The sequence below is a fragment of the Mauremys reevesii genome, linkage group 26 (genome assembly GCF_016161935.1).
Source record: "Mauremys reevesii isolate NIE-2019 linkage group 26, ASM1616193v1, whole genome shotgun sequence".
Taxonomy (NCBI): Eukaryota; Metazoa; Chordata; order Testudines; family Geoemydidae; genus Mauremys; species Mauremys reevesii.
This window is the reverse complement of record NC_052648.1, coordinates 6547080-6573571: the sequence shown is the minus strand read 5'-3', so window position 1 is coordinate 6573571 and position 26492 is coordinate 6547080. Positions and strand designations below refer to the sequence as shown.

At 52.3% G+C, this 26492-nt stretch overlaps 1 protein-coding gene across 15 annotated transcripts in view; it reads left to right on the top strand.

Annotated features, from left to right (window-relative positions):
* Nucleotides 1-12495, top strand: part of HSD11B1L (hydroxysteroid 11-beta dehydrogenase 1 like) — a 28399-nt gene extending 15904 nt beyond the window's left edge. For 14 of the 15 annotated variants that reach the window (XM_039515355.1, XM_039515344.1, XM_039515358.1 and 11 more), the window contains 4 exons: nucleotides 87-178; nucleotides 1794-1887; nucleotides 2418-2583; nucleotides 2934-5118. In XM_039515355.1, coding sequence (XP_039371289.1) covers nucleotides 87-178; nucleotides 1794-1887; nucleotides 2418-2583; nucleotides 2934-3120 — 539 coding nt within the window. In that variant the 3' untranslated portion in view covers nucleotides 3121-5118. Of the gene's footprint in view, nucleotides 1-86; nucleotides 179-1793; nucleotides 1888-2417; nucleotides 2584-2933; nucleotides 5119-9140 lie in introns of those variants that run through there. The other variant, XM_039515359.1, reaches the window with a different exon arrangement.
* Nucleotides 12496-26492: the final 13997 nt, after the last annotated feature.

Below are 26492 nucleotides of genomic sequence, written 5' to 3'. Positions count from 1 at the left end.
TTCCCCTTTATGTTGCATCTCTTGACCCAAGGATGGTCCCGAACCTGACCCTGACCCCGACCCCCATCCTGCTCTGCTGCTTGCAGGGGGACTGGATCACCTGGTGCTGAACCACATTGGCGGGACCCCTTTCCGGATGTGGGACGGAGACGTGGAACACACCCGCTGGCTCATGCAGGTGGGTTTCTGCGGCCTGCGATCAGCCTCGCTTTGAGAGACGCGGGGCAAATGCAGGCTGGGGGCAACTGAAGTGGGGCCCCTTGACTCTAAACAGGGGTGAAAGGAAAAGGTCTGTAATGCTTTGCTGCTGATTGAGAAGCCTGCAGAGATGTGAGGGAGGTGGATGCAGGTAGCTGATCTGGTTAGGTCATTTCCATCTATCTATCTATCTATCTATCTATCTATCTATCTATCTATCTATCTAATCTGGTCTGTCTCTCGGTCTGTCTGTCTGCCTGATTTCTAGGGCACCAATCAGTGTAGTGGCTAGTGAGGGTGCGTAACATGGCAGTCAGTGGCTCTTAGGACCCTGCCTACAGATGCAGGGTTTTCTGTTGAATCACTCCAGTGTACAGCCAGCTATTGTTCTACAGATATATGGGCTTATGCCATGGTAACGGACTGATTTTTATGCTAATAAGCTTGAATTAAGAGGCCTTGTAGGAGAAGGGCACCCCAACATTAGTAGGGTGAGGAAATACAGATAAGGAAAAGGGGCTCAGACACTTACTGAATGTGCATTAGGCATAGCAGGAATTAGTGTAACCTCTGATTAAAAGGTGGCACTTGGCCCATGCACACCAGGGAGATTTCCTGGAACGTGCCAGGCCAAGGACCACTCGTGGGTCATCTTACCTACTACGGGGCTCCCCACAAAGGATAGTATGAGTATGCAAGTTCTGGCTGCTCATTTTATCTACAACATAGCAAAGTAGATATAGAGTTTGTGGTAGTGCTGATTGTACTAATAAACCTATTGCAAATTCAAAAGGTCTTCCCTAAGTCTGAGTGTCTCTCTCACGTACGCCAGGGAATTAAGTGTAATACTGTGACGGATCTAAAGGCAAGCAAACACTGCCAAACCATGGAATGTTAAATTGGGAAATCAAAATAATACTTAACCAATGGGTCAGGCAATGGATGTCAGGTTTTAGGACCCTAGAGATGCTGAGCTGTTTTACTGACTCATCTGGGAGGCCAGATCAGTTGAGTCCTACTAGCTCCATTCCAGGATATGAAAGGGCTTGAGCCTCTTTTCAGAAGAAGAAGTAGGGGTCAGGGGTAGAGAGATCCTGGAGGGGAAAAAAAAACGTTTAAGCTCAGGAGAAATCTTAGGCTGAAGGTCATTCTTTGTTAATTAAGTTCACAATAAAGGTAAACCCAGGAATTTTGGACCAAAGCCAGGGTGTTAGGAGCAGGGTGGGGAATGCCACTGTCTAGCAGGCTGAAAACCAGAGAACAGCTAGCTGCTCCTTGTTACATGTAGAGACTCAAGGAATCCTGGGGTATATGTGCAGCAATAACCTTAACTCTGATTTCTCCTCGTTAATCTGAAATCGTAAAGTGCCCAAAAATGTAGTGTTCCCATTATCCTATCAGTCCAGACCCCCAGATAGGCGCAACCTTTTCCTGGATGCTTTATATAGCAAATCAAGCACCCCGCCCCTTTCATTTCATGACCTCTGTAATGGGTGGGTGACCCCGTCCCCAGCCCTTCCACTGAACAGATGTTTAGTTTTGGCCACGGCTGCCACGTTCCCATTCCTTTCACGTCTCATCTCCTTTCATTCCAGGTGAATTTCCTGAGTTACGTGGCCTTGGCATCTGCAGCTCTTCCCATCCTGGCTGAGAGTAAAGGATCTCTGATGGTGGTTTCTTCCCTCACAGGTCAGTGCTTGAAACCTGCAATGTTTCAGCTTGATCCTGAATGAGTTTCTAAGCCCTGCCTGCTGCCGTCTTCAGAATTGCAGTGTGAATGGGACTCTGGCCCTTGCAAGGGCATCTCTGGATTACATCATTTCATGTTCCTATAGGGCTTCTCACCCTCAGAGTACTACCCACTGCTGTGGCCGAGTGTATGGGAGTGTATGCAAACCACCACACTAGATATTTTGGCCAAGAGTGTGAACTGATTGCTACAGGCCGGGGGGCAGCCTGAACAGCAAGGAATCTTTTTCTCCCACATGCATGACGATTGTCCTGGTGCATTGTGGGATTGGATGTTTCCGTCTTCTGATGCATCCACTGCTGGAGATGAGGAAACTTGTCTAGCTGGAGCAATGGTCTGATGCAATGTAGCAAATCCTCTGTTCCTATGTATTCCTTCTAGGGGGTTCTCTCCCAGCTGTGCCCTCACCCTCAGTGAGGCTCTGCCAGCTGTTTCATTTGGTTTCCTCTCCTCGTGTTTTCCTTTCTAGGGAAAATCTCAACTCCCTTCACAACCTCTTACTCTGCCACCAAGTTTGCTCTGGACGGATTCTTTAGCTCCCTGCGCCATGAGCTCGCCATGCAGAAGCAAGATGTGTGCATCACACTCTGCATCTTGGGGCTGATCGACACCGAAGCGGCTTTGGAGAAGACGAGGTGGGTGTGTGCACAAGAACGTGTGCGCATGTATGTGGACGTTCGCACGTGTGCAAGAGAATGTATGGTGCGAGAATGTTTGCATCGGTGTGTGTATTCCCGCGTGTGCGTACATGAGTGTGAGTGTAGCGTGCACGCGTCTGTGTATGCATTGGTGCGTTCATGGATGAGTGTGGAAGGGTGTGCGGGCATGTGCATCTGGATACGTGCATCTCTGTGCATGGGTGCACGCGTGTTAGTGTGTACAGCCCTGTGGAGCTGGTTTGCGTCTTTCACTCCTGAGATGTCCGTTCGCACAGCGCGGTGACGGGGGGGGGGGGTTGTGTGACCGGGTCATTGTCCCCTTCCAGGGACAAGGTGTACATGAGCGCCTATCCCGCTGCTGAAGCCGCGCTGGCCATCATCAAAGGCGGAGCCACCAGGGCACGGGAGGTGTTCTACCCCTGGTGGCTGGAGCTGCTGTGCTGCCTGCGGGATTGGTTCCCCAACCAGAGGGATGTCGTTATACAGAGCTTCTATAACTACACCAGCGCCTGAGGGATGCAGAGCCACCATTCGCTTCGCTCTGCAAATACAGGCGCAAGGCCCTCGCCTCCGGCTGAGGTCAAGGTCAGCCATTGGCTTCCCTGCGAGCAGCATTTGGACCTGGAACAAGAAATGTCAGGAAATTCTTGGCTAAGGGTCCAGTAGCAACCTTAGCTCTGACCCCTCCTCTGTCCCCATCAGCTTTAGCTCTGACCCCTCCTCTGTCCCCATCAGCTTTAGCTCTGACCCCTCCTCTGTCCCCATCAGCTTTAGCTCTGACCCCTCCTTTGTCCCCATCAACCTTAGCTCTGACCCCTCCTTTGTCCCCATCAACCTTAGCTCTGATCCCTCCTCCATCCATATCAGTGTCTGAGCCTTCCTTCCTCCCCATCAACCAGTCTCTGACCCTTCTTCCATCACCATCAACCTTAGCTCTGACCCTTCCTCTGTCCCCATCAGCTTTAGCTCTGACCCCTCCTTTGTCCCCATCAACCTTAGCTCTGATCCCTCCTCCATCCATATCAGTGTCTGAGCCTTCCTTCCTCCCCATCAACCAGTCTCTGACCCTTCTTCCATCACCATCAACCTTAGCTCTGATCCCTCCTCTGTCTATCAACCTTAACTCTGACCCCCCTTCAATCCTTATGAACATCTGACTGCTCCTCCTTTCCCATCAACCTTAACTCTGACCCCTACTCTGTCCCCATCAACCATAACTCTTTACGCATTCTGCTCCCTGTCTATATTCCAGGCATGCTCCAAAGACCTTACGCTGTCGTCTGATCGACGCTGCCTCAGCTTCTCATACCCCTGCCCCTTGCCGCGTTGACTCCAGCCTCTGTGGCCTCGCCCATCCATTCATATGGGCTGGAGTCTCCCCTCTGCCCCAGCCCACGATGTCCCAGGGCTAGGGATAAAGACTCCCCACTTCTCCAGTGCAGGATAGAAACCATCCTCCCAGCTGTGTCACCCCCACCTCAAAGACAATCCCCCCTCCCCCGTAGGGGGCAGACCTTCCCAGTGGGATTAAGCCACCGCGTTTCCAAGGGCTCAGGGCCTGGCGAGCAGGGGGCTTGGACGCCTTTCAGGAGGGATGTATGTTCACCGTAAAAGGTGGACGATGGCCCCTTCCCCAACCCCAGGCAGCTCCATTCAGCCTCTTCTCCCCTTTCCCTACTTAGCCAATAAGACGTGGGTGCTAGTCCGGGTGTCCCCTCCCGTGGGTGCTACTTCAGGGGGCCCCCTTCCCCTCTTGGCCAATAAGACATGGGTGCTAGCCCAGAAGTCCCCCTTGTGTGTGAGTCAGAGGGTTCCCCCTGCTATCACTGAGCAAGGAGAGAGTGGGGTGCTCCATTCGGGGGTGCGCGGATTTGCTGGGAGGTCTCTCCCCTGCCTGGTTGGCCAGAGCAACAGGCAGAGACGATGCTCCCAGCTCCTGCCCCCTGCTGGCTGGTAATGAAAGGGAATGTGGAAGAACCAGTATGCGCCCAACACGTGACCACATCCCACCGGCCGGGTCCAGGGTTCAGGGAGCACACCCTTCCCAGCTGCGCTCTAAGATCCTTACCCAAACTCACGTGGACTCAATGGGATCAGGGCCCCATGGCCTGATTGTCAGCAGCACCAGCCACCCACAGCTGCTATGGAATCCAGTGGATTTTGTGGGTGCTCCACCCTTCTGTAATTCGGGCTAGATTAAGACCAGTGCAAAGCTAATTTGAATGGGGCGAGGCAGCTTGGCCACCACAAGGTGGCGGTAATTGGCAGCGCAGAACCCAAGCTGTGGCCAAGGACTGGTTAGCGGCTTTCACCAGGGCACGGGGCTGAATACGATTCAGGGAAACTCAAGGAATTCACGTAGTGCTTCCAGTCTGGCAGCGTAACGATAGCAGTGAACTGGGCCGCAGAAGAGTCTAGCCCTCAGACCAGTGCTGGGCCTGGTGTTTATAACTCGGGTAACGGATAATGCACAAGTAACGGTCGTGCAATAAACGTGTTGTTCCCGTGTGAGCCGCGTTGTGTTAGATTCGTTCGTGCGCTGCCTGGAGGGGGAGGGACGGCGGACAGCTGTGGGGTGCTCTTTGAACGAGATGGGTGAGATGGAGAAAGGAAAAACGGAGCAGCCACTAAATCCTGCCACTAAGGAATTTTTCTGGCTGCCAGGGGACGAGGGATTTAAGAAGGAAGGGTCTGTTTGAGTGTGCGTGGCTACTTGGGTGTGGAGACTGTAGTCAAATCAGAGAAATGTAGGGCTGGAAGGGACCTCAAGAGGTCACCTCGTCTAGCCCCTGGTGCTGAGGCAGGATTAAATATACCAGTCCCCAAAAGTTTACCATCTAAGCAGACCAGAGGCAGATTATTGTCACCCTGAGTCCCAGAGAGAGATGCAGTGACTTGACCAAGGTCCCCCAGGGATTCTGGCAGAGCTGGGAATCAAGCCCCGGGTCCTAGGCCTTTAATCACAAGGCCGCGCTACCAATGGAGCTGTTCACAATCAAGATGAAGGCAGAGGAAATAAAGCGGAGTTGGGCAAAACTCCCCGAGCGTTATGTTTCCTGCAGGCAGGCTGAGCCCAGCCGTCCGGCTTCCAGACCCGTCAGAAACGTCCAACCTTAGGCCCATGCCAGCAATGCAATAACAACAGTCAGCCCCTGCTTGGCTTTCCGAAAGCAGCATCATTTCCGGTCTAGGCTGCAGGCTATGGATGTCTCAGCGCTGCCGGGTCCAGAGTGCCTCTATCGTTCAATTCAACCCCTTAAACCGGACGTTGGGGGGCCGTCTCTCCATCCGTGAGCAGTGGGGCTGGGGGAGGCTGAGGGTATGTCTTCCAGCCGAGCAGGAACTGCAGCTGACTCCTAGGGATCCAGCCCAGAGTTCGGCTGCTTCGCTTGTGCTGCACGCAGTGGCATTCCAGCCGCACCACGCAGGCTGGAGAATGCCCTTTAGGGATGGGCGGAGGGATTCGGAAGTGTCCCCGGGGGCCGGCCAAGCTGCACAGGATGGAAAGAATGTCTCTGCCCTTAGTCACTAACCTTTTACGCTGGAAACAACAGGGAATGTGCGCAGTGACTCACCGCCACTGGGCAAACCCGCTGCAGTGGGTATTTGTTAAGCAGCCTGTTGTTTGCTTATGTGTGTTTTAGCCCTGTGTGCGGGGAGTCTCTTCAGACACTCTAGGCATCCTGAGCATGACACTGCAGTCCTGGGGAGGGAGGGGATGGGAGTTGAGTGCATGCAGATGTACTCCCAAGCTAATGTTTATCTAGCGAGCGTGGGTGCCACTAGCCGGGAAGCCACAGCAGCACGGGCTAGCCACCCGCATGTGTACTCAGGGTCCCAGGAGAGCTTGTACAGTCTGTGCTAAAGCCAGTGCTATTGTTATTTGAGCTGGCTGGGTCAGAACTAGCTCAGGTATGGCTACCCATGCTTCAGTCACACCTCTGACTACAGTGTAGCCATACCCTAAGTTACAGTAGCCTCTGGGCTGCTCTAACTTACAGTGAGGCTGACAGATCATCTGCACGGATAGCTCCTTTTACCAGGGCGCTTCAGAGCCCTTCACAAAGCTGGGTCAGTACCATTCTCACCATCCTATGGGTGGGGAAACAGAGGCAGCGGCTGCTTGGTGAGTCAGCCACAGAGTTACAGAAGCAGGAATGGCTCTGGCCCTAAAGGGAGCATGGCCGGGAGGGATGGGTCTGGGGGAGTAGACCCCAAAGGTTTGGCTTGTTGCAATACACACAGTTGGGTCCCCAGCCCTGCAGATATGGGGGGGGGGCTCCCAATTCACTAGTCCCAGCCACTTCCCTCCGCTGCCACTCTTGTCCCTCATCACACCAATGAAGTGCATTGAAACTGGTTGTTTCTGTCCGACGTGCCGGACCCGATTGTGCTCCCGGTCATGCTGGGGTACATCCAGATCCACTCCCTGGGCCTCAGGGGATTTACTCCAGCGTAACAGAGATCAGGATCTGGCTCGGGGGGGGGGGGCGTTCAGAGATGTCCATTTGCTGGGGAACTTTGCTCCCCTGCAAAAAACAGGTCAGCACCAACGTGACTTTAAACAGCTGCTGTAATATCCCAGTGCCTAACTTTCTTGCTTGGTTCCCTTGCGATGGGGAGGGGGAAGAGGGCTCATTTCACACACATCTCCACCCCAAATTCCTCCATGAGATTCTGTTGGATGGAACCAGTTATTGCCTGCCAATGCCCCCCCTCCCGCCCCCAGCTCCCCGCTCTCCCTCGCAACCCGTCTGCAAAGAATGGACTCTAGCATCTTGTGCACACAAGGAAAGTTTTCACCGGGCGCTGCAAGGAGACGATCTGCCTTGTGGGGAGCGGAGGGAGCCGGGAGGGGAGTAAGAGAGAAGCAAATTGACAAAGGCTAAGAAGTGACCCATGAACGCTCTCCCAGCAAGGCCCGACAAACTTTTCAAACAAGGGCTGGTTTTTCCGAAGGCAGGAGAAAAGCCTACGAAGTGCCAATTAACAGTGAGTCTCTTCCCCTCCCGCCGCCTCCCCAGCACCTCCCTTGCAGAGCCCCGACAGCTCTGGTGTCTGGGTTAATACCAAAGGGCTTTGCAGGGGGAATTAGAATTCTCCTCTTTGTTTCAGGGGGCGCGTTTCCAGTTCACTGGGCGTTCAAAGGCTAATCAAACGGGACTTTCCCCATCGTGCGGCGGCAGCACAATAAGCGCTGTAGAAATTATACAGTTATCAGGAGAGGGGCTTGGGGGGGGGGCTTGGCGAGCCGGAGGGGGATTTTAAAACCAACCCCTCCCACCAGTACCAGTGCCTGCTCCAGCTATCAAAAGCAGGTCTCTTGCCAAAGAGGGGAAAGGAGTAAGTGTGAACAGGAGGGACAATGTGCAGGGGGTTGGGGGAATGACCCCTTCCCTCGCTCCCAACAGGCTGCATCTGCAACCACTGCAGGTTCCTGGCAGCATGGGGCTGGGTGTACATGGGTCCAGGGTCCCAGGCTCAATGGGGAGCGAGGGGGGTTGTCAGAGAGCTGGGTCTGCTGGGCTCCAAAATATTCCAGGAGTTTAATTCACCAAGCAGGCATCAGCCTCAGGCCTTCTCCTCTCATACCTTGTCGGCGCAGACGTTAGCTACGCTTTGGGAGGAGGCACGGGATTCGTTTCCCTACCCCTGCCTTCTTTTAACAGCTACCGTGTAAATGCCGCCTCTGTACACAAAGCGCCTGCTCCTGCTTCCGTCTAACTCAATGGGAGTTTTGCCGTTGGCTGCAATGAGAACGGGATCAGGCCCGAAAATGTGCGAATTCGGTCCCTTGCCCAGTGAAGTCTATGGGTGTCTTCAACAAGGAGCACGGGCTTGGTCCTTGGTGTGGGGTGTCCCCCACAATCTGTCTAGCGTTAGATCCCCCTGGTCACTGGGTGTCAGCGAGGTCAGAATCGGGGCTGAAACTCTGGCCCCATTCAAATCAATGATAAAATTCCCATTGACTTCAGTAGGATCTGGCTTTCACCCCAAGGCCTGGCAGGCCAGTGCTGCTGGCTAGCACATGGGTCCCAAGCCAGCAGTGGGGGTGGCAATAGACCTTTGCTGCGTGTGCCATCTTGGGGCAAATTTTCAAATGTGCCAGTTCAGATTTGCCACCTCGCCCATCTGTCCCAGCAAAAACCCGCCCGTGCTGTGCACAGATGCGGGGTGGGGGGACTCGGTGCTCTCATTAATGTCGACCTTTTTCTAACAGGCTTGAAAATTTGTCCCTTAAGATTTGTTGTTGTTGTTCTCAATTGTTTCCTGTTGTAGAATATTTGCTCCTGGCATAACCCAGGTAGCTGGTTTCCCTGTGGAAGAGGAACAGGAGATTTTAGGGTTCGTGCAACCTCTGGTAACTTTCCTATCTGTGTTTTCTTGTGTTGCTTAAATCTAGAATCAAGGTTATTAGATTTGGGGACCATCCTGCTAAATCATATACATATGTTCCAGTATGATAATCCAGATAGGCTATTCCTGGCCTGTTGCTGGGGCTTGTTGAACAGCTGTTGCGTTCCTCCCCATAGGTGGCTGCATTCCAGAGTTGGGAGAGGAGATGGCTGAGGAGTTTGGCCATTGACCTCAATGGGTGCGGCAGCTGGACCACAGTTGGTGAAGAGCTTTGGGATCCTTCGAGATGCAAATTACCAAGCAAGGCATGGTCTTCTAGAGTGGGAGTTAGCCACCAGTGCAAACCCCTAGATGCAAGCCCATGGCAGTGACACTGGATGGGTCGGGGGAATAGTTTAATCTGAGGAGTCAGTTGCCAGCTGGAGGTTCTACAGCCGAAGAAGTCACACATTGGATTGGTTTTGTGTCGGTGGCATTTCGGCAACTTCAGAGGCCTCTGTTCGGGTGGCAGGGATGTCTGTGTGACAAGGAAGATATGGGTATTCAACGGCGTAATGATGACACTGTCATATGGGGCAGAAACATGGCCGGGGAGAGGAATGGAACAGTTTTCAGCATCAAAAGTTCCGGCATATTCATCGCATCGGTTGGCTTGATTTTGTCACAAAGGAGGAGACGCTTAGACAACCCAGGCGCATTGCGGTCTTGCAGCAGTTGGGAACTAGATGAGTGCAGTGAGGGGGGCGGGGATCATGTCCAAACTGCAGAGGAAAGTCCGCTTTTACTGAAGATTTATAGTGCGGAGGTCAAAGAAAGTAGAACATGAGGCCCACCTCGAACAAGGTTGGAAGATGCAACTTGGAAGGATTTAAGGAACCTAAATCCTCCCATAATGACTCTTGCTGAAGGACGAAGGCTTGCAAGGGACTGTTCAAAAAGGAAATCCATTGCACGCACCGCTCTGGCTACATCCTAGCCACATGACACATCTGCCACATGCTGCAACCCCCCTAATGTAAACACAGTTCACACCAGTGCAGCATGATTTGCACCAGTGCACCTTGGTGGGTGGGGTGTCACCAGCACAGATGCAAATCGAGCTCCGCGGGTGGAAATTGTGTCTTTGCGGAGGGTGTTGCACCGCGGCTCTAAAATCCCAGTGTGAGTATGTGTCTCTGCACACACCACTGGCCTGAAAGGGAGTGAGGGGCCCAGGGTTTAGAGATTATCTTGTGGTCCTTAATGTGAAGAGGGACACACCAAAGATCCCCCACTGTGGCGTTACAAACCTTTGGACTGATCGGCCGGATTCCTGCAGCCTCCTTTCATAGCCAGGGCTCCCGGTGGCTGCAGACAAAGCACCAGAGGGTGAAACTAGGGGCACTGCAGCCCAGCTCCTGCCACTCAGCCGACCGGGGTGAGTGAATGACTTATTATTCCTCTCCTGCCATTCACAAGGTGCCTCCCTCTGAAGCGCCAGAAGTTTCAATGCACCTGCCACAAAAGGGCGTTTTCTCCACTACAGGGATCAAACGCCGGGGACACAGAGGCATGTGAAATGCCTCATTTCCCTCCAGAGTGTGGGCTTTCCCCCCCGCCCCTCCACCACCATCCTCCCCTTTTATTTAGAAAGAAAGCAAGAAAATAAGTTTTGTTGGGATTCTGTGCTGCTCCTGGGATCACTTCAGCATGTGGCCAAAGGGGGCTGCGTGGATTAGAAATCACAAGGGGAAAAGGAAGGACTTTGGGGGAAAATGATTAGTGTTGCTGTTGTTGTGTTTATCTCTAGCACCCAGAGGATTGTGGTGGGTGTTGGATACAAGTATGTTTTACAATAGAAGGTCTCTGTCCCAAAGTGCTTACATCAAACAGGCGAGACCAAGGGAAGGGGAGGTGTGCACCATAGAGCGATCAGTGATGGTTAGTAAGTGTTGTGTTAGTTTCACGATGATTGTGGAGGGTATTTCATTTTTTTCTTTGCTTTATACATATGCACCGGGCACACACACTCTGTTGCTCTCTTTCCCTCCCCCCCATACACACACACACACACACACACACACAACCATACACCTACTTGCACAATCATACATAGACACTCACACATACACGCACCAGACACACAAGCAGCACTAACAAACTTATGCAACACACACTACCTTAGTCACACAGTCACTTGCACATACTACCCGTACACCACACACACACAACATAGACCCACACACACCACACCACACACACACACACACAAAACATAGACACACACACAACACACTACACACACATAGACACACGCATAACATAGATGCACTACACCACGCATTCTCATACGGTCCCAGACCCATGCTGACAGCTGCATAATCACACTCACAGATAACCACGTTAGATGTTTAATGGGGTAAGGAGAAGAGCGTGAGAGAAAAGGGCAGAGCTCTTTGAAAAACGAAATTTTCCTTTCATGGGAAATCTCAGCATCTCAAATTAATTTCTGTTCCATGTTGGAGCAGAAAATTGAACCATGAAAAACTTTTTGCAACATGAAAAAAATCCCCAAAAGTTCCCAATAGGGAACGTCAGACCAGGGACATTCTGCGTTTTTTTCCATCGGAACGAAATGATTTTGACACATTGAAACAAAATATTGTCTTTTGAAGCCACATTTGAGAAATGAAAATTTTCCTTTCAAACTGACATTTCGATCAAAATGAGATGTGTCCATTTCGATTCTCCTGAGCCGAAAATCAAAACATTCCATCACGGTTTCCCCACAGAAAATGTCAGCGAAACCACTGGAGTTTTTCAGCTGAAAAATCTGGACTCTCTCTAACTGTGGGAAAGAGGGTTAGCGGGTACAAGGGGGGAAAGTGGAGGTCAGTTAGCTAGGGAGAGAGAAGTTCTGTTTTAAGCATCCCCAGTGGGCTGTTTGCTCCTTGAAACAACCTCACTTCATATTGTCTCTTTTATCTTAAACTGGGTGGCTGGACACTAGACACCTGGAGTGGGAGCTCAAAATCATGAGAAATGATGGGATAGAAACCAGTGGGATGATCTGATGGTCTCTTCGGGACTTAAAATCTATGGAATGATGCAAAGCACCCAGGAGATTTAGGAGCACACATCTCATTGGAAATCGGTGGGCCTGTGCTCCTAATTTGCTTGGGCACCTTGGAAAATCTCACCCCTAGATATTATGGTGAGGGGCCTGTTAGAAACACAGACAGAGGAAGGTGCAGTGTCACTAAGGCCTGGTTAATACAGTTTTTGTATCGTAATGCCAATGTGGATTCGTGCTGTGATTTTTTTTTTACTGCTTTAGTTATACCGCTAAGGCCCAGAGCTATGGGTTGGGAGACCTGGCTTCTGTCTCCAGCAATGCCACTGGCTTGCTGGGTGACCTTGGACAAGTCTCTTCCTCTTTCTGTGCCTCAGTTTCCCCTCTTATCCTGTGGGGCTCCATTGGGGTGGGGGTTTGATGCCTGTAGATGCTACTTCCCTATGAATAATAATAATACTCTGAATAAATAATATCCGTGCGGGTTTCCATCTGTGTCTTTTATAGGCTTTTCCTCTTCCTAGTTGCTTCTTCAAGCGGAGGTGTCTGAATCCTCTTCCTTTGTTATTGATTAGCATGATTATTACTTTATTTGTATTGCTGTAGCTATGAGGGGCCCCTCTCCCGGACCGGGTCCCCATTGTGCTAGGCATTCCAGAGTCACACCTTCCCTCTGACCCCCCAGGTTAATTTTGAGGTTGTCTGTTGAAAACAGCGGGAGACTGAGGAAGAGAAAAAGAGAATCGGAGGGAAAGAGAAGGGAAGGGACAGAGGGAAGGTAAATAGCATTGTCCCCCAGCTGCTCGGGTTTCGGAGATGTGTTCCCTGCTCATGCTCCATTGGTCCTCGCCTGCCTGGACTGCAGCCCCATATTGACTCCCGGCTTTTGTTCAGAACTCACACCTCCCGAAAGGACAACCAGCACTTGGTGTGTGAAGAAGGTGAAAAGTTCAAGCCGAGATCCCTGTAAAGAGACAAGTTTGGTCCCTCTAATTATCTACCAGGCAGGGGCCTTAGCGCTCCGGACGGGTTCAAGTTTGGTTCACACTTGTTCGGTGATGGAGCCTCGCTTGGCTTCACACTGGCTGATTAAATGTCTCTAATTGTCAGTTCCCATTATCCCAGAGCTCTGCAGTCTGCCGGGCTTAATTGTCTGCCCCTTGGCATGCCTGTCCTGTGCAGCTTTGTTCCTTTTGCGGGTAAATGCTGCCCTAAATTAGGGTTCACACACACAGACATTCACCACACACAACATACACTGACACACACACAGCATATACACAACACAATCACAACACACTCATTCACCACACACAAATACACATTACACACTCATTCACCACACACACACATAGACATTCACCACACACAACATATACACAACACAATCACAACACACTCATTCACCACACACAAATACACATTACACACTCATTCACCACACACAACATACACAGACACACACACATTCACCACACACAGCATATTCACAACACACACATTCACCACACACAATGTATACATAACACATACATTCACCACACACAAATACACACACCACACCCACAACACATACATTTACCACACACAAATGCACAGAACACACTCATTCACTACACACACAGACATTACAGCAGTGGTTCTCAACCCGCAGTCCGGGGGCCACTTGTGGCCCAATCAGCACACAGCTGCGGCCCATGTGACATCCTCAGAGCCACACCGGTAGTATATATATTGTGTGGATGTGGCCCACAGTGGTAAATACATTGAGAACCACTGCACTACACACACCACAAAGACAGTCACCACACACAATACACACACATAAACACAACACCCAGAGATATTCACTACATGCAATACAACGCAACACACACAGAGACATTCACCACACACACACATACATTCACTACACCCATCACACAACACAGACACACACGCACCTATTCACTATAAATATTCACATACAAACACACAGCACATAAACTAACGCACATGCACACACTGCACACTCTAATACCTAACATAATAGCTCACATACACATATGCACACACTGGCATGTGCAAATACACACACAACACGCATTCGCTCACTCATACGCACACACACCACCCATATACATATGCACACAGAATATGTGCACACACATACACACACTACAAGCTCAAGCACACACACCACACAGCTTCACAGCCACACAAATACAGTCACACATACACTTCCACACACCTCACTCTCACACGCGCACAAGCAAACACACAATCACACACACTTATATACACACGTCAGACATTGTCATGTTCACACACACACAAAGTCTCAAATATGCAGTCACATCTTCACACTTCACAGGGCAGCTCTTCGAGTGTGTTGTGAAGAGAAGGCTGGTGCTAGTGATTAAAGGGATGTTCATAGTGCTGGCCCTAGGTAGCAATATTGAGGAGCCTTTTCCTAGCCCCATTCTTTTGAGGGGGGCCCCACTGTCCCAAAATGAGACAAAACCGTCAGGTTTATCCAACCCACTTCCTCAGAATGTGGGGGTTCAAATCGAACCAGCCCGGTTTAAATTTGCAAATAGAGCTGGTCAAAATGGGGGCGGGGAGGGCTGAAAAAGTTTCGGGGATTTTTTTGGATAAAATATGACTTTTTGGATGATACAAAATTTTTCACACACCATTTTCCTATCGTTCGAAATGTGTACATTTTCTGTACAAGGGGGAGGGAACCCCAAACTCCCCTAAAAACGACCCTTCCCCCAAAATATTATTTCTACGAAAAATCTAAAATTCTCTCAAAATACCATCTTTTTTCATTTCTTTCCCATTTTTCTTCCAATGCCATTTTCCCCTCACCAGCCCTGTTTGCAAAGAACCAAAGCCGTGTTGCCCTGCCCATCTCTAGTGCTGTCCTCGCATATCCCTGACGCCCTGCATTCCCCGGGCCGGGCCCTCTGGAGATCTCCCCCTCTCCGTTCTTTAAGGCTGAGTAGCTCTGCCCACTTTGAAACCTCATACAACTTGCTGTTGCCAGGGCTGTCCGGATGTAAGCGCCCAAGGTGAGAGATCACAGGGGCAGCGAGTGGGGTAATTCATGATGCCCTTGGATTGAGTACGTTTTCATTCAATATCAGCTCAGTTCTGATTGGCTACCTCAGACAGGCCGTGATGTTTCTGTTGGCCTGATGGGAGGATTCAGAAGCCCATGCCCGTAAAACTCAGCTTGCAGGAAGCACAAGGGAGTGTGAGCATAGACAAAGTGACAGCATTACAAAATCCAGTTGAATAGCCATGGAAAATCACAGGTATTATTCTAGGGTGACCAGATGTCCTGTTTTTATAGGGACAGTCCCGATATTTGGGGCTTTTTCTTATATAGGCTCCTATTACCCCCTCATGCTCGTCCTGATTTTTCACACTTGCTGTCTGGTCACCCGATATTATTCAGCCAGCTGTTGTGAAGTGTGCAAGAAGGTCTTGCGGTTACAACACTCAGCTGGGCTCCAAGGTACCTGGTTGCAATTCCCAGCTTTGCTGCAGGCTCCCTTTGTGTCCTTGGGCAAGTCATTTAAACTGGTGCTGCCTCAGTTTACCCCGCTGTAAAATGGGCACTGCCACTTTGACCTATGTCACGGAGATGTTGTGCAGTTAGACCTGTCTGGGTTTGTGAGGTGCTCAGATATGATGGTGATGGGTGCCAGATAAGCAGCTAGATGGGGGGGGGGGCTGTGAGGCCGAGGAGAGATGGGGCCCCTGTGTGTTCTTTAGAGCGGGCCCTGCCAATTAGGGGTGATTGATTTCGATGGGGCGCTGCCATGTGTTTGCAGCAGATGCTGATGAGCGCAGACAAATTGCTCCGGAGAGAACATCTCATTCATCCTTGAAACAAGCTCTCCTTCCCTGAAGCGCTCCCAGCCCCCTCTCAATAGCCTCTTTGTTATTCCCAAACCCGCGCCCCCGGCGTCCAGATACTGAGGCAACAAGAGACGCACGAGGTACAAGAGAAACCTTCCCCAGCTGCTTTTCATTTGCAGGCCCAGTGCAGGAGAGCAGCCTGCGGGAGCCCAGAGGCAGCAGCAAATGGTTCGGATCCTCTGTCCCCCTGGCCGGATGTGTCTCACTGCCCCAAGGGGGCCGTAGCTGAGATCGTTTCGCTTTTCCGGCAGCAATTCCAGTTCATAGCGGTTAGCACTAGGGTACAATGGGGTGCAAATGTGTGTGTGTGGGGGGGGGAGTCATTCTTCTTAATGCCTAGCAGAGGGGAGCGGAGTCATCAGCCTTAGCATGGACCAATGCTGTGTTCAGCCCAGCAATAGAGGGGAAACTCCACCCCCCTTCGCCTCTCCATCTGGCAAAGGGTTGAGGCAGCCCCTTGGGATTCAGCCCCATTCAAGGGCTTCAGGCACCTCCAACGCCCACACGAGGTGCTGAGCAGCACAGGCTGGTGCTGGAGACGAGCCAGAGAGGCCCAGATTTTCATCTCGCCGCCATGTAAACCCCACCGAGGCAGCTTCCCGGCTGCACCAGAATGGCCTGACTCTGTGCGGAGGGGGCGTCGTGTTAAAAAGATGGACGGCCCGTTTCCCGGGAGTTCCGGAGGCAGATCCAATATTTTTGCCCCGGGGTAGCCTCGGTGTCGGCCTCCGTCAGTCTGAGAGCCCCCAGCCTTTCCGTGACGGTGTGAACTCCAGGATCGTTTGAAGTCTGGCTTTTCCCTTCTCCTTTCAGCATTGCCACGGGTCCGTGGACGCCGAACAGGGGTGGGGTGAGCTGGCTAACGGGGTTGGGGTGCAGAACCCTTCTGAGCTAAATCACCAGCTCAGATCCAGCCCAGTGACCCAGAGGGGTTATCATCTGTCTGGTGCCCGTGCTGCAGAAAATGCCACCAAAAGTGGCCTCTCTGCAGCGACTCCCAAGAAAGCCAAGGCCTGAATGGTCCCTGGGTGCTTAACGCTCCTCTCGCAGGTGATCAACCCAAACCAGAAGGGAGTCCGAGGAGATCTCAAGGGAGTGTGAGCTGGTGTGGCCTACCCCTCCCACCGAGCCCATCAGTGTGTGCGTGCACCAGGAGAGCCATGACAGCCAGGACAGTGACTACCGTCTACCTCCCCCCCTCCAACTACATATCACCTCTGAATCTGGCTTACCGGGCCTAATCCTCAGCGGGTGTAAGCTGGCAGAGCGCCACTCATCTCTGTGATGCTGTGCTGAGGAGCTGGTGCCCGGAGTCAGAGCGCCCAGGCGAGTGTAACTGAATTGCCCAGGGGCCAGAGAAGAGGGGCATAGCAAGGAAAGACGCTGCTAGCAGTAACAACCCCCCCACACCCCCCGCAGCCTTCTTCAGCTCCGTGCTCCTGCCTCCTTGGCATGTAAATTACACCACAGTGGCCACGTGCCCCCAGATCTAAAACAGCCTGGGTTGGTGTCAAGGGGGCTTGATTGTGCCTTCAGAGGAAGCTGGGCACTACCCCGTGGATCAGACTCTTGATCCATCCAGCCCAGTAGCTCCAGCACCAGATGCTTCAGAGGCCTATGCGAGGACCCCCACAATAGGCTAATCCCCCACCCCACCCACTGCCCCCGGCCATGAAGGTCTCGTTGCCTGCCCTTCTCTTCCTCTCCCACTTGGCTCCTGCTCAGCAGGATTTCCAGATGGGACAGTCCCTGGGATTTTTCTTTCCATGGACGAGCACCTCAGTGGATGATTTCCCACCCACCCCCTTTTTTTTAATGATTACTTCTCTCTCCATGCAGTTTCTCCCCAGTTGAGTGAAGCCAACATGAGGCAGAGCCGTGCTGTCCCTGGAAGGAGAGGGTGAGGGGTGTGTGTGTCTGGGTGTGTGTGCAGAGGGCACAAGCAGGGCTGAGTGACAGGCGGCTTCTTTCCACACCTGTTGCTGCTCCACAAAATAAGGTCAGGCCACACCCCTGTCTGTAGGGTGAAAGGGCCTCCCGGGGGGTGTCATTCCCATGTCATTTGCTGCCCATTGGTTTAGGATGGAAATCCCACCATCAGCCCCTCCCCCACCTGCCCTCCAAAAAATGAACCAGGACTTTTGTAGCAGGGGCCCAAGTCAGGGGTCTGCTTTAGCCTCTGACAAGGGCTGGCAGCTGCTGAGCGGGTCCATCTCTCCACTCCCCTGCACTGGCACAGGGGTGAAGTGCCCCTGGGAGGGTAGCCGGTGCTGCCAGGATGCCTGTAATCTACAGGGCTCCCGTTACTTTCTGGCCCTTGTGTGACACTCCAGTGCTTTGGTTCCAGAGCTCCGGGGCAGCAATGCCCCTGAGAGCAGGGGCCGGGCACCTCATCAGTGAGTAGCGGCTCTGCTCCCCGTCCCCACCCACCAGCTGAGCCCTTCCCCTGCCTGCTGGCTGGAGGGGGAGCTGGGCAGGGTGGGTGTGAAGTGAGCGATGGTGCCTGCCGGCAGAGAGCAGCAGGCAGAAAGGAAATGGTGCACAGCGGAGTGGAGACTTTACTGAGCTCCTCACCACCCCAGCGGCCTCCATCCGCCCTCTCCGCTCCCAGCTGCTCTCGCTTCCTGCCTTAACCGCCCTGCGATTCCCTCACCTTGCGCCGGCTGTCTGCACGCCCCCGGCCTCTCAGCCTGCCCCCACCCCTCAAGCGGGATGGAGGTGGCTCTAGCCAGCTGCCGGCTGAATACAGGGAGAGCTCTACGGGGTGAGTGAGGGGATCTGGCACAAACACTGGGGAACTTTTGACCATGAGCCTCGCACCTCAGAGTTGTTAACCTGCCTGCCAGACGGGATGCCGAGCAGCAGCACCTATTCAAAGCCTGAGCCAGGTTATGCCCAGGGAAACCCAGAGCGACTTCACTGAAATCCATGCAGTTTGCCACAGCGGGGCTGAGAATCTGGCCCTCCATCTATGAGGTTGCAGAAAACCAGTGCTTGGAACGGCTGAGGCTTGCAGTGTCCACACGTAACACCCACCCATCCCAGGCATTTTGCAAGTGTTGGTCGTCCCAGTTGGTTGCAAGGGCTGGGATGAGTTTAACTCGAGGGCAGCTGTGCCTAGGGTGACCAGACAGCAAACATGAAAAATCAGGAGGGGGTGGGGGGTAATAGGAGCCTCTATAAGAAAAAGACCCAAAAATCAGGACTGTCCCACTACAAGGGAGAATGTGGCAGCCGCCTTTGTCATGGGTTTGACGGTCCTGCATCAGCTCCTAGGCTGGGGAGTGAATCCTTCCCCTCCTCCACAGGAGCAGCAGGATTTGGGGGGCTCGCACGGGGCACACCCTGAAACTCTGCCCGGAGGAGATATTGGGTGGGGCTGAAGATGCCTTGGGAACAGGATTCCCCTCCCCTGCCCATGAAGAGACCCCCCCATCTTTTTCTCCACCCAGTGAGGGCCAGAGAGTGAGGGGCGGGCACGCGATGAGCTCGATCCTAAGGGATCTAGCTGCTTCCCTAGTGCCTTGCACTTTGCTGCTCCCTTTGCACTGGTGTAAATGGCAACACAAGGGGAATCAAGAAGATTTAGCCCTAAGTGTAGACGGGATCGGAAAAGGAATACGCCAGACGAGCTGGTAACACACGTGAACCAGGGGAGCTAGGGAGAGGTGGGGGCGGGGGGAGAGCTCCATTTCCAGCAACGGCTGTTATGTTTTTGCTCCCTGGTGCAAGAAATCCACCGTTTCCAAGATCGTACAAAAGAGGCATAAAAAGCCTCATTTATCCGGCACACATTCCACCCACGAGGAATTTCTTCCCTGTAATATTTTGCAGGCCCCCTTCTTCCTGCCTCTGGCCCCTCATAAATAACCCATTTTCTCCGGGACGGCGCTGGGGGGTGAGGCGGGGGGATAGGGAAGTTGCTGAGTCTGTGCGAAAGGTGAACCAGCTGTAGTGGCTGGGCCGGGGCCGGGCGTGGAGATACCAGCCAAACTCTGGCAGCTGTGCAATGAAAGGGGAAATTGTGCGGCTGCCGTCGGGGTCTGAGATGTTCTCTTCCTCGAAGGCAGGGGGAGAAGTTCTGACATTCAGAAATAGCTTCGAAAAATCAATCGGGTAATTGACGGCATCGGGGCCGGATCCAGATCCTCAGCTGCTGTAAAGGAGCACAGGTCCACTTGGGCGCTATGCTGCATTACACCACTGAGGAGCTGGAGCCGATAATTTAACAGCAGCTCTGGAGTGTGTGTGTACAAAGTATGTTAATACCCCAAACATCCCCTCCACCACCAACACCCCCCCACGACCCAATTTCCTGAGGATTTCCTTTGAGCTCCAAGTCTATGAGTAATTCGGCAGTTCTGTTTCCCCCTATCTGTATTTCCCAGCTCTGTGGCTCGTAATGACCACCAACTGGGCAATATAACTGCATGTTTTTTTTAAAAAGCCATGAGATCAGTCCCTATAATAACATTAGTTTGTAATATTTGTATTGCTGCAGCATCTAGTCGCCCCAGTCATGAGTCGGGGCTCCAGGGTGGTAGGTGCTGTACGAGCACAGAACAAAAAGATTTTTCCTGCCCCCAAAGAGCTTGTTACTTTAAAAATATTAGCGGTGGCACAAGCAGTGACACCTGTAGTTAAGGTCGCCTGGCACATTATAAAGACTCTGTTTTCATAATATTCCATTATAAGACTTTGTTTTCAGTCGTTTATAACTTTGGCAAACTTGAACCGGTCAAGCTAAAATTTTCCATGCCTGAGGTGTCTTCCCAAGGCTGAAATATTTTGGAAAGTTTCAGCTTAAACGACTCAGCCATCTCGGAAAATGAAGTAAGGAAAAATATGCTGTTTGCCATGGTTAAAAAAAAAATTCTTACAACCATTTTGGTGAGAAAGTCTAGCGCCCCCAGGCTTTGGTGCAAAGAATTGAAATTTGGCAGGGGGATCTTTATGCCAGGGAGATGCCTTTTGCTTTCCTCGCGAAATGCACCCAAATTTGGCCAAGTTATAAGTCTCTAAAAGTCTCCGTTTGCACATGCTCAGTAGAGACTTGTTAGAGTTTTGCAGCTGCATTCTCTGAAGAGTCTGTCTGCACTGAGCACGCTCCATCCCTTCGCAGCTCCTACATGTGATCAGACTGCATGCACCATCCTCACTGAGCCTGCTGCAGCCTGGCGGTGGAGGGGCTTGAGCAGGACTTTCTCTGCAATTACTGCTCTCAACTGCTGGAGACCCGGAAGCCAGCTTTGGTGCTGGACACTGGACAGAGAGTCTGGGAGACCATCCCCTGGTGGCATGGAGGAGGGGAAGGAAGAAACAAGCCTGACTCGAAGGCAGAGGGGTGAGAAATGGAAAAGAGATGCAGGATGGTGGGGGGAAGAGGGTTGGGAGCAGGATGCAGGAGAAGGGACAGAGGTAAGAGCAGAGGGGGACCTAAAATGGGATAGGAACAAAGGATGGGGGAGGAGAGGACCAGGCGAGGAAAATGGTAGGAAATGAGAACAGGGGCTGGAGCCAGGGCCAGAGGCTGGGAATTGGGATGGGCAAAAGCCAGAGAGGCACAGCGGATCTGTAACCACTAGACATGCTGCCTCCCTGAACATGGAACTGGCCCCCTTATTCCTGAGTCTCAGCATTCCGCTACTGTCTAGCGAACAGCTGCGAAACCCACTTACTCCGTTGGCTCAAGTGTCAGAAGTCTGTGCGGTGGATAAAGAGCTCACCCTGCTGATGACCTATGTAGGGGTCCAGGCTGGTCCTATGTGATGATTTCCCACACACACACCACCTCCAGGTTTTAAGGTTTTCAAAAACTTGTGAAATTACCCTGTGCCCTGACTGAGGCAGGGGTCCTGTGGGGGAAAAATAGTATGTGAACTTGTGATGGTTTTAATGCAGGTGCACAAGGAGGCCAAATTAAGGTTGCATGGAAGGCCGTAATTCCGAGTTCTTGACTTTTCAACCTTAACGTGCTTTTCACACAGTGGTTTTAAAGTGTAAGTATTAAAAGCCGCAGCTGAGATCAGGCCCCTGTTGTGCTTGGTGCTGCACAGACATAATAAGAGACAGTCTCTGCCCTGAAGAGCATCACAAGACAGAAAGCGGAGGAGAAAGGAAGGATTGTTATCCCCGCTTTATAGATGGGGGAACGGAGCCACAGCAAAATATAGGGCTTCTTGGGGCTGCTCTAACTTACGCACTGCTTCCCATGGCTCCTGGGAAGCAGAGACTAGCCACCAGGCCCCTGATTTGCTCCCTGTTCTGAGGGCTGGGAACAAGGCTGCTCCAGAGCCTAACAACACCTCTGCGTGACCCGGAGAAGTCCCATGTGGTGGGCATCTCGGGGAGTGTTTCCCCTCCACTTCAAGACCCCTTTGCAGTCAGAGCGGGATGAGCCCCTCATTGTTTGGCAGGGGCTCCCTCTCTCTCTCTAGCGTGTAAGTTCTCAGCAGTACAAGCCCTGCCCCTGTCGCATGCTCCACCTGCAGGGAAGCAGCAGGAATCTGCCTGGGGAAGGTATGGTGCCTCCAGCTTTCCTCGCTGCTCACCCAAGCCCCTTGTTCCTTCCTCCTCCCGTACCTGGGCGGTGAGGGGAGGCAGCTGGATGGAGGCTCGGGGTGGGGTGGTTGAGATGGGGATCTGGCTTTGCTTTGACAAGTGGGGATAAATCGGAGGCATTGCTGTTGGCGACGACTCCGGGGCCTTGGGGAAGGGCGGTGGTGGGGTCAGTGGCAGCTCTGTAACCCTATCCTACTGCCCGAGCAAGTCTGAGCCACCTGGGGCCAAGGGTTAAAAGAATTGGCTGAAAGCAGTGCAGGAATCAAACATCCGAGGAGAAAAGGCCCATAGTTCTGAGTGTGGTTTCGAGAGGGGACGGACGGGGCTGAGGATTTTGTGGGGGCGAAAGTCGGACAAAGCAATATTCGTCCTATTATCCTCTACTTCTGGGCCCCACTGAGACCAGTACCCTGGCTTGGATACTGGGTGGGTAGGATCCTGGGGCAGTTGCAGGATAGGAGAACAGCTGGGAAATCCTCTCTGAGTTGGTTTCTAGACAAAGTTTGGTAGAGGCCAGGCCTTCAGGAATCAAGGAGCTGCTCCTCTGTCCCTGCTGCCGGACACAGATGTTTGGGGCGGGGGCTAATAAGGCTAGGTGGAGCTCACTTTTCATGGCCCAATCAATCCCAGGCCCCTTTGCTGAGGTGCCCTTAATTTCTCCGTGCCTCCGTTCCTCCTCAGTTAAATAGTGATAATAATACTTCCTTTCTCCCACAGTTTGTTGTCTTGTCTATTTAGACTATAAAATCTTCAGGGGACGGGCTATGGAGCACCCAGCACAATAGAGCTGTCTCCAGACCCCCTGGTAATACACGTAACAATAATTAGTTGCTACCACCCTGAGGTGGATTTGAACTAGCAGAATCCTGTGAAAGGCTCCGTTTTGCCAGTCCCCCCGAAGCCGTGCAGCCCGGCTGCTGCGAGTGTGACAGCTTTCCCCGTGAACAGTTCAGCGGCATTAATTCCATCCATCATCAACAGCCACCCTCAAAGCATGTGGTACGATCACGAGCCAGAAAGCCAGGCTCCTTTGTTCCAAGGGACGGGGGGAAGCGGGATGGACATCAGGTTCCCAGGAGGTTTATTTGTAGCGTTGAAACCAGACTCCAGCGGAGGCGATTTCGTTCTCCAGATGTCTGAGTTTATTCACACACCCCGGCATGCACTCCTCTCTCTTCCCCGGCCTCCTGCCTTGTGGAGAGACAGGTCTTTCAAAACACGCTAGTTCCGCTGTGCTTTTTTTTCTTCTGTTCAGTTTAAAGCGAGACCTGGCAGGGCGACAGTAACAAGAACTAAGAAACTCAAGGTGGGGAGAAAGCAGAGCCAAGACAATGATTTAAAGGCCTGCGGTTTCAGGCTGCCGTGGTATCTGGCTTTGCACACGTCTCCATCCCGGCTAACTGTGAGGCCTATCTCGCCTGGGTTTTTAATGTTTTCCTTTCCCCCCGCAACCGATTTCAATAATTACAGACTCCAAGGGCAGCTGCCAATTTGCTAATTTGGGTTAATCGCCGCTCCGGTGATAATGTAGCCGGTTCACTCTCGACCGCCGTCCTTTGAGACCCCCGGGGTGGAGGCATGACAGATTGGCTCGCAGCTAGGCCTCAGCGCGAGGCCACGGCTTCACGGTCCCCTCCACCGTTGGCGGGGCGTGGAGAACGGGAGGGGAAAGGTTAGCTGACGGGGACAGAGGCACTTGCAGTTCAGGGCTTTATGAGGAAACCATCTGCACAGCTGCAGAGCTGTGAGTTAAGAATTCCTGAGGCCTAACTTCCTGTGCAGGAATACCAGGCAGCCTGTAATAGCCTTTGCTCGTTAATGCTTTGTGATGTCAGGGCTTTGTGGTTTCTCTTTTTAAACGCTAACAGGTGGGGATGTCTGGGTTTTTGTTGCTAGCTTTTTTGGGCTCCAGGTTCCCGATCTGCTTGTCTCCGTTGCTTTTAGAGGGTTCAGCTTCTCGGGGAGGCCCAAAGACACCTTGGTTAAAACACAGCTCTTTCCTTGGGTCAAGCATGCTGGGCAGCTCTGCAACCAAGGAAGACGTGCTCTCCTCCTGTTGCTTTCCCACGTCCCTTCTCCCCCACCCCACCCCGCCTTCTCCATGCTTCGGCCACCTGCAGGAAAGCAGCAGCTGCCGCACACATGCCCCCACTCCTTTCCTCCACTGCATTCCCCAGTTTACTGCCTCCGGTTGAATTCCTCAAGAGCTGCAAAAGGTTCTTCTTGGCCTCCATGAGGGAAGGAAGGGCCTATAGGGAGACGTGGAGTTCCAAGCTGGACTTCCTATTCACAGGCTGCAATTGATTTGCAAAGTAGATGCACCATTTATATTAATACCTACTTATAAACCTCACCCCAGCTCCCACCACTGATAGGCAGCCACCTCTGGAGTGAAGCATGGCAGTAACTTAGCACAGGAAGTGAAGAGTAAATGTATCCAGCCAGAGCCACAAAGCGGACTATGGCTAGACAGAATGTAATTGCTCATGTTGGAATTTGGCCAGCGTGTCTAGGGCTAATCCCCCAGCCACAATAAAAATTGCTGCTGGCTCTTTACTGACCCCAAGTGACATGGGGCTTGGTTTGATGTCTCTCCTGAAAGATGACGCCTCCATCAGCACGGTGTCCTCTCCCCACAGGCTGGTGGCGTTGATTCATCAGAATCGCCATCCGCACTTCGTGGCGCACACAGGCGCTCTCTGGAGATCTCCCGTTCAAACTCCAATGTGACCCACCCATCCTTGTGAAAAAGGACAGCCTGCTCGTGGGGGAGCGAATGGCCACTGGGCACTGGATGGTGGTGTTAAAACCACTGGAAAGAGGAGTGCAAGGGGTGGGGGAAAGAATTAGGAGTTAGGACAGTTTCTGAAATTCGTGGCCCTGCTTCTCAGCGGGTGTCATGCAGCATAGCTCTGCTGAATTCAACGGCGCAATGTCAGATCTGGCCCCTAGAGATGTTTCTCCTATATGAAGAAACAGCGAGCGCAGGCAACCGTTCAGAAATGATAACCACACTTTTCCATCCGTGGCCCCTTCCTGCCACTCAGCCTGCAGCTGACCCATAACCATCCCTCCCACCCCACGTCAGACCTGCCATTATATGTGCCATGTGATCACACAGAGAGCAAGTAGACAGAAAGAGATAACCGCCTGGGAATGGGAGGCTTGGCGGAATGTCAATAAATCTGGCCAGTCCACGTAAAAAGTGCTGTCCTCTGGAAATTAAACACTGAATCCTGTGGGGTTCATGGCGCAGGCTTCTTATGCTCATGAGACAAGTAGTCAGAGAAGGCGCTTGGGGATATTGTGTTTGGAGTATCCATCTGTTTGTCTCCATACGTACCTTTCTATCTAAGTGTGCAGCTAATCTATCACGCTGATCTCCAATGGTACCCTATGAGAATTATTATCTGCCGTGTCAGAGCTGACGGCAGCTGCCGCGGAGGGAGAGTAGATTGGTGAGCTAGCTGGGTCCTTTACCACTGAGATCTATACTTATGTCATCATCGCTATATCACTACGGGATGCCAACTCCGCGGTGTCCCAGGGTCCCTTCCAACCCTGAGATTCTATGAAAAGCACAATGAGGCAGAACTTGGTTGATTCCTGTGTCTTCCGCCCCCCCATGCTCGACTTCAGTGCTCCTTGCTGACTGGGGCAGATTGGTCTATTTCCTTCCCCCTGTCCCCTTTTCTGTAGCACCTCCTTGTAGATGTGCGAGCCTCACACCTATCTTGTCTGTCTAATCGCCACGCTGGCCCGGCACGGGAAATAATCAGAGGTCTCCTCCTTCACTGCTCCATCCTGGCCCCTCTCTCTCTTTCATCCCAGGCTCATTTGTGTAGCAATATCTGTGAGGGCTTTCCTGCTGCATCTCAGCTGGTTTCCTGCACAGACGTTCAGTCCCAGCTGAATTTTAGGAAGCCCTTAGGTGCTCAGAGATGAGTGGGATGAGCGCGTTACAAATGTGTGGATAGATAGATACTTTGGAACTCCACTTCAA